We start from the raw sequence: 8156 nt of genomic DNA, 5'->3' as shown, positions 1-8156 counted from the left end.
TGCCTGTTGTGGTAATGTCATTGACAATTTACCCTAATTGCTCTGGATGTAGTTTAAATTAAATGACTTTACTTTTCAAAAATCATGTTTTAAATACACCATATAATAGAAACGTCAAGTAACAAAGTACTGTACTGTACTGTACTATACACAGCATGTATTGTGTCACATTTCATGCATGGTTAATATACATGGGAAAAAACAATAAACATATTGCGTTAGCTTTAAACATTTTAATAATAACATGATATTTTTGTAGATACAATTTTTTTTTTGTAGAAGGGAAATAGATATTTTCATATTAATATATAAATAGAGGAATTAACGACTACCCGAGATATGTACTACAGCAATAATGTCCTGTTAAGTTTACATTACTTGCATATAATACTATATCTGAATATGCTTTTTTCGTATGAATTATGTTTTTATGGAGGGACTTTTACCCTTTCTTTACAGAAAAGCCAGTGATGCTCTCCATTTCATTATTACTAAAGGCTATATTTTTTTGGATTTATACTGATCAATGCATGCAATGGTGGAATTATAGTATAGATTAGTATAGCTTACAGATTTCTTTATTACATGATATAAAAGTAGAACAACATATATACATAACAATATTTCAATATTCAACAAAGAATTGGTAAAAGCTAAATACAATCATTCAACACTGTTAAAGCAATCATAGTCATTTGATGTCTTCAATATTAAGATAATATCTTTTTTTTAATGATGTCACATTTTATGAAAAAAGTTATTAAAAAATAATTACAATACTTTGCATATTCATAAGTGATTCAAAAGTTCAATATCATAGTGTATGATCTTATGAATATTGATTAAGTGAGTGGATGATAATCAATTGTTTTCCCAGCATTCAATATGGTGGATGGAAGACTTTGGTCAAACATCCTTTCCATGGTACAGTATAGTGGTAATCAATGTTCATAGTGGATGGAAGACTTTGGTCAAACATCCTTTCCATGGTACAGTATAGTGATAATCAATGTTCATAGTGGATGGAAGACTTTGGTCAAACATCCTTTCCATGGTACAGTATATAGTGGTAATCAATGTTCATAGTGGATGGAAGACTTTGGTCAAACATCCTTTCCATGGTACAGTATAGTCGTTAATCAATGTTCATAGTGGATGGAAGACTTTGGTCAAACATCCGTTCCATGGTACAGTATAGTCGTTACTTAAATCAATGTTCACTGTGGATGGAAGACTTTGGTCAAACATCCTTTCCATGGTACAGTATAGTGGTAATCAATGTTCATAGTGGATGGAAGACACTGGTCAAACATCCTTTCCATGGTACAGTATAGTGATAATCAATGTTCACAGTGGATGGAAGACTTTGGTCAAACATCCTTTCCATGGTACAGTATAGTGGTAATCAATGTTCATAGTGGATGGAAGACTTTGGTCAAACATCCTTTCCATGGTACAGTATAGTGATAATCAATGTTCATAGTGGATGGAAGACTTTGGTCAAACATCCTTTCCATGGTACAGTATAGTGATAATCAATGTTCAAAGTGGATGGAAGACTTTGGTCAAACATCCTTTCCATGGTACAGTATAGTGGTAATCAATGTTCATAGTGGATGGAAGACTTTGGTCAAACATCCTTTCCATGGTACAGTATAGTGGTAATCAATGTTCATAGTGGATGGAAGACTTTAGTCAAACATCCTTTCCATGGTACAGTATAGTGATAATCAATGTTCATAGTGGATGGAAGACTTTGGTCAAACACCCTTTCCATGGTACAGTATAGTGGTAATCAATGTTCATAGTGGATGGAAGACTTTAGTCAAACATCATTTCCATGGTACAGTAAAGTGATAATCAATGTTCATAGTGGATGGAAGACTTTGGTCAAACATCCTTTCCATGGTACAGTATAGTGGTAATCAATGTTCATAGTGGATGGAAGACTTTGGTCAAACATCCTTTCCATGGTACAGTATAGTCGTAATCAATGTACATAGTGGATGGAAGACTTTGGTCAAACATCCGTACCATGGTACAGTATAGTGATAATCAATGTTCATAGTGGATGGAAGACTTTGGTCAAACATCCTTTCCATGGTACAGTATAGTGGTAATCAATGTTCATAGTGGATGGAAGACTTTGGTCAAACATCCTTTCCATGGTACAGTATAGTGATAATCAATGTTCATAGTGGATGGAAGACTTTGGTCAAACATCCGTTCCATGGTACAGTATAGTGATAATCAATGTTCATAGTGGATGGAAGACTTTGGTCAAACATCTTTTCCATGGTACAGTATAGTGGTAATCAATGTTCATAGTGGATGGAAGACTTTGGTCAAACATCCTTTCCATGGTACAGTATAGTGATAATCAATGTTCATAGTGGATGGAAGACTTTGGTCAAACATCCTTTCCATGGTACAGTATAGTGGTAATCAATGTTCATAGTGGATGGAAGACTTTGGTCAAACATCCGTTCCATGGTACAGTATAGTGATAATCAATGTTCATAGTGGATGGAAGACTTTGGTCAAACATCCTTTCCATGGTACAGTATAGTGATAATCAATGTTCATAGTGGATGGAAGACTTTGGTCTTCAAACATCCTGTCCATGGTACAGTATAGTCGTAATCAATGTTCATAGTGGATGGAAGACTTTGGTCTTCAAACATCCTGTCCATGGTACAGTATATTAATAATCAATGTTCATAGTGGATGGAAGACTTTGGTCTTCAAACATCCTTTCCATGGTACAGTATATTAATAATCAATGTTCATAGTGGATGGAAGACTTTGGTCTTCAAACATCCTTTCCATGGTACAGTATATTAATAATCAATGTTCATAGTGGATGGAAGACTTTGGTCTTCAAACATCCTTTCCATGGTACAGTATAGTGGTAATAAATGTTTGAAATATTTGTAATTCTTACCATGACATATTATATAGGTAATTAAGATCAACGGAAAATATTTGAAGTCAAATGAAGGCACTGTGACATCAGATATATGTACAAATCATAGTTTGTCACCGTAACTCATACTCTTAATTACAAAAAGTCCTGTAATCGTATTTGAAAAATAGTACAGGATATGTTAACAAGCATGACACAATGATAATCATTCAATTTTCAAAACTATTTTGTAGATAGTTGTTGGAAGTCTATACATAATATTTAGATTAAAATGTACATTTTACATTTATATTCATAAATACATACTGAAGATTTTTGTGATGACATTGCTGACAGGACTCTCTACTGTAAATATTTTGTTTTAATTCTTAGCATAGAACTCGATATTTTTCCTTATACAACTCCATTTAAGGGGTTGACAATAACAGTATTTTGGGTTGGTCTATCACTGCTGCTGGCTGTTTAGCACAGTATGTAGTTTAAACATCAAAGTGAATTGTAGAAAACTGAAACATAGCAAATCTATACTATAGAGGTATTTGATATAAGAATTAGTGGCACATATGGAGAAAGCTAAGAAAATAAATCTATTGTGCATACATATGTCTGAAAATTTTAGCAGCATCCCAGCAGCCATGAGCTGCTGTGTAATACTGTCTGTGTCAACCCCTGTGATCAAAACCCCACCCCCTCCCTCTACTGATTCACACATTCAAACAGAATAAAAGGAACAAGAGGCCCATGGGCGTTAACGGTCACCTGAGATTTGAAATATTTCAGTTAATTTAAATGACCCTATTTAGCCCCGCCCATCAGCCCCTTGGGGTCAGTCAGGGCCAACATGTGCATACCATCAAACTGTTATCACAAGCTGATAATGTTAACCAAGGTAGAATTAATTCCAATACTAATCAAACAAATTATAGTGATTTCCCTATATAAACTATAATAAAGTTTACCCCCTCCAAAGGGGCAAACGTGAGAGTCCTTGGTCATGAAATTCACACTTTTGGTAAAGCACCGAAAGACCTTTCCATCTATGAAGAGTATTGCATGCCTTCATATCTGAGAGCAGAGAAGAAGATTTTTGAAATTTCAGTTAATTTCACCCTTTTTAGCTCCGGCCCGCCCATCAGGCCCTGGGGGTCAGTCAGGGCCAACATGTGCATACCATTATTCAGTCAACCCATGCTGATAATGTTAACCAAATTAGATTGAATTCCATTACAAATCCAACAAATAAAAGTCAAAAGTGTGATTTCCCTATATAAACTATAGTAAAGTTTACCCCCACCCTAGTGGCAAACTTGAGACCGCTGGGTCATGAAATTCACAAAATACAAATTGTTTACGGATGCACGACAGACGACGCATAGTGGACGCTGACGGACAAAAGGCGATTAAAATAGGTCATCTGAGACTTTGTCTCAGGTGACCTAAAAACAAAAAGCAATTAAAAAGAAAAGTGGAGGGCCGGAAGAACTGCATTCCCCCCAGAAAATCTTTCATTCATTCCGGTTTTGACTTGGATGCTACAAAGTGATGTTTAAAAAGCAGAATAAACAAGTTTGTGATCTGACCAGCAACATTCTACAGTGCTTGATATACAATTTTGTTCATTGGTAAAGATTAGGTCAAGTTTAGAACCAAAGTCAGTTGTGACACATGATACAACCTGTCTGCAATTGAATTCTGACTCAATCCAGTGCAAAAATGTTTCGTTTTCTGAGGTATCAACATTAAAATCCCCTAAAATCACAAAAGGATCATTGGTGTTTATCACAGATTTTATATGGTGTCGAATTTGTGCTTTTAGATTTAAATATGAGCGTTTTGGTGATTTGTAAATAATGGCAACTTGAATTTTCTTGTTTTCCTTGCTGACATTGGCAATCATACACTCAAAATCAAATGAAGTGAAGATATATTTTTTTGCAAATTGAATGTTTTTGCCAAAATAAATTGCTTGTCCATGATGTGGAGTCTGAGTGTTTTGTTGGTCATTTCTCTCAATACAAAAACCTTCAAGCTTCAAACTGTCACTTGAATTACTTGCTTTCAGTTTTGTTTCTGCAAAAGCCAACACATCAGCTGCTATGATATTGAAATCATGTCTGATATCTTTGATATGTAATGGTAAAGATCTTACATTGAGGAAAGAAACTTTGAGTTTGTTAGAGGAGAGAGTGTAAGGTGGTATGTAGCACAACTGTAATGGAGCCTCCGTGTACATCCGCAGTATTTCATCTTTAACTGCAGTGTCAACTGAAATTTTTTGTTCATTGAGATTTATAATGTGTAAGTCTGACAGATTTCTTACACGACTCATTGCTACATAGTGCATATGTGGCTGTTTTCTAGTGGAAGTCATGTCCACTACAACTTTGTTTAAAGTGCATCCTTGTGATTTATGTATGGTTTTAGCTGCTGCTGGTCGGAGTGGAAACTGTATCCTGATGAAGGATTTTCTGTTGTACAAAAATGTGCGCTGTGTATCAAATATGGGAGTCCAGGTAGGCAAAATGTGGTGTGAACGTAAATGTTTATATGTTGATCTAGCCTCAGTTCCAGTTGTATCATCCTCAAACTGTACCCATACAATACTGGGTCTGTCTGTGTTTGATTGCTTGTATTCTATGTATTTTACATGACAGCATGCACCATTGACAAGCCCATCTTCAATGTTTAAATTGACAGTGATTTCATACGCCATACTAACAGCAATGGGAGCAACATTGAGTAATCCTCCTGTCTTGCTGATTTCATTTGGAAGTGCTCTTACAAGCCTCTCTTTTACATTTGTAGGAATGTCACCAACAGCTGTATCAAGTGATGGTATTCTGACTTTGGTGTTTTCTGTTTGTTCAAATATATTATTATTGAAATTGTCTACTTGTTTGTTTGTTGTGAACAGATGTGGGGCCTCTTTTGGATAATTTACATCTGTTGGTTTGACAACTCGTGACATCAAAGTGGAAAGATCAGATTCAGATAGCTTGCCATTTACCATACAACGCAGTCTGTTCAGAAGTTCAGCAAAGTCTCTGTCATCTTTCTGACGCATGATTTCATTCAGTTCATGTACTGTAAATAATGCTTTCCATATGTTTGTTGCAAGTGGACCTAATTGTTCTTGTAGATCTTGAAATATCCAGTGGTCCATCACAGGTTTCAACTGATAAAGGTCACCAATAAGAATGACACTAACTCCTCCAAACAACTGTTTTTGATTACCCTTGATTCTCTGCAAACATTCATTAATCAGTGAAAACATTTTGTTTCCAACCATTGAAACTTCATCTATGATGACAATAGACAAATCTCTGTATTTGACCCTGAGTGAATTCAGTGTGTCGGAATCAACATGGTAGCTCTGATAACCGCGGTTTGGAAGGATTTTAAATGCAGTGTGTATTGTTGTACCATTGATGTTATGAGCAGCTTTTCCTGTTGGTGCACATAAGAGAACTTTGCAGTTTTCTGGATTGTCACCTTCTCTAGCACACAGATGTCTTTTCAATGCTTGGTATAATGTTTTGATAACAACAGATTTTCCTACACCAGCACCACCTGTTAAGAATGCATACAATGGGCAATCTTTTGTTTTGATCCAGTGCAACACATGCAAGAAAAATTCCTTTTGTTTTATATTTAGTTTCCGTACGAGTTCCAGGTACTCTGTGTTTGGTAATATGTTAGGTGTATGGTCTATATTTGGGAAAGTTTGTGATACACCGATATCAATTCCAATATCATAATCTTTGTGAGAGGCACTCTGTGGTTTGTAGTACACAAATTGTTCACTATCTCGTGAGCCAGCTTGATCATCTTCCTCGTCAATATGCTGTGTCAATGGTGCTATTTGGTCAAATTCCTCACTCATGTCATCAGTTGCTGTTTGTAGGGCAATATCAAGTTCATCTGCATGATGTTCATATTCAATAAGTTTGGTGTCAACAATGTGTCTAACATGCTCATAATGTTCTTGGAATGTACTAAATCCCCCAAGTAAGTCGGTATCCTCTTTTCTCCATGGCAGGAATAATAGAAGTTTTTCTCTGTAGTGATTTTCTGGGTCAGTTTTGGCATTGTATCGCACATAACGAATTATTTTTCTATTTGTTCTACGTTTAAACACAATCCCATTTGGCATGTTTAATGTTGTCCAGTTTTCTGAAATAGTTATAGTTTCATCCTCAGTATCAGAATCAGACATAATTATGTCATCATCATTGTTTTCCTCTTTTTGGTCTTTTTTCTTTATCGGGTATGTGATGTCAAGTTCCGAGACATAATCTGCCAAACACATTGTTTGAAGCTGTTTTGGTCGTTTTGAGTAACGTTTCACAACGTTATCTGATTCAATGTCAGTAGATTGTGGTGAAAGTTCTTCCAATACATCTTTTTGCTTGAGAAGAAATGTCCTTTCACTTGCCTCTGATGTGTTGATAAAAACAACATCTCTAGATGATTTGGTGAGTGGAAGTTGGAGTGTAAGATATGCTGCTTCTTGTGCACTAACTTCAACACTGTTTAAAAATTTGTTGCCCATATGTCTTACTTGACGCTTGATATCCATATTTCCTTTTCGTGCTTCTTTACAAGCTTCATCAAGAAGTATACTCATTCCTCTTTGGGATTTGCTGATATAAGCCACAATGTACACAGCACAAGCATAAGGATCAAGTACAAATTGTAGATCATGATTAGCATTCCAAGCCTGTAGTAAGGATGTCATGTACGGATTGATTCGTACCTCAGACGGCTTTCGTTTAAGAAACACCTTTGGGGACTTTAAAGATGATCTAATACACAAGATGTACTCTTCTTCTGACATATTGGCAACATTTTCAAGAAAGCTGTTAAACGTCAAATGCTCTGCATCTTTCATATCTGTAATTTTCTTCTGTAGTTCTTGGTATTTTTTTTTAGACTTTCATGATCCTCATCTAAAGGCTCTAATACCATAGTTTTGGACATTGGCGGCAATGGAAAGCCAAATCTACATACAGGTTTTCCTTTTGAGTGTTTGTGTGTTTGTATATCGATATGCGAGGAGTATGGTGGCTGATTTCTGCCATTTCGTTGTTTCGTTCTGGCGCCCCGACAGAACGATAATCTTCGTCTTTTCGCCCCCGATAATTAGCGTTATGGCGCCGCGCCATAACGAAAAGACGCCACAACTCAACGCGAAATAACGAAAACGTGAAGCCGCTAATCAGCGGGGCGA

The 8156-nt window shown here is 36.0% G+C and overlaps 1 protein-coding gene across 1 annotated transcript; it reads right to left on the bottom strand.

Moving 5' to 3' along the window:
• Positions 1-4472: 4472 nt before the first annotated feature.
• On the bottom strand, positions 4473-7763 carry LOC117315237. Its single transcript, XM_033869384.1, has one exon. The coding sequence runs from the start codon at positions 7761-7763 to the stop codon at positions 4473-4475; it is 3291 nt and encodes a 1096-aa protein (XP_033725275.1).
• Positions 7764-8156: the final 393 nt, after the last annotated feature.

Source organism: Pecten maximus, chromosome 17 (assembly GCF_902652985.1).
Source record: "Pecten maximus chromosome 17, xPecMax1.1, whole genome shotgun sequence".
Lineage (NCBI taxonomy): Eukaryota > Metazoa > Mollusca > Bivalvia > Pectinida > Pectinidae > Pecten > Pecten maximus.
Note: the sequence above shows the minus strand (reverse complement) of the source record. Positions and strands in the feature narration are given on the sequence as shown.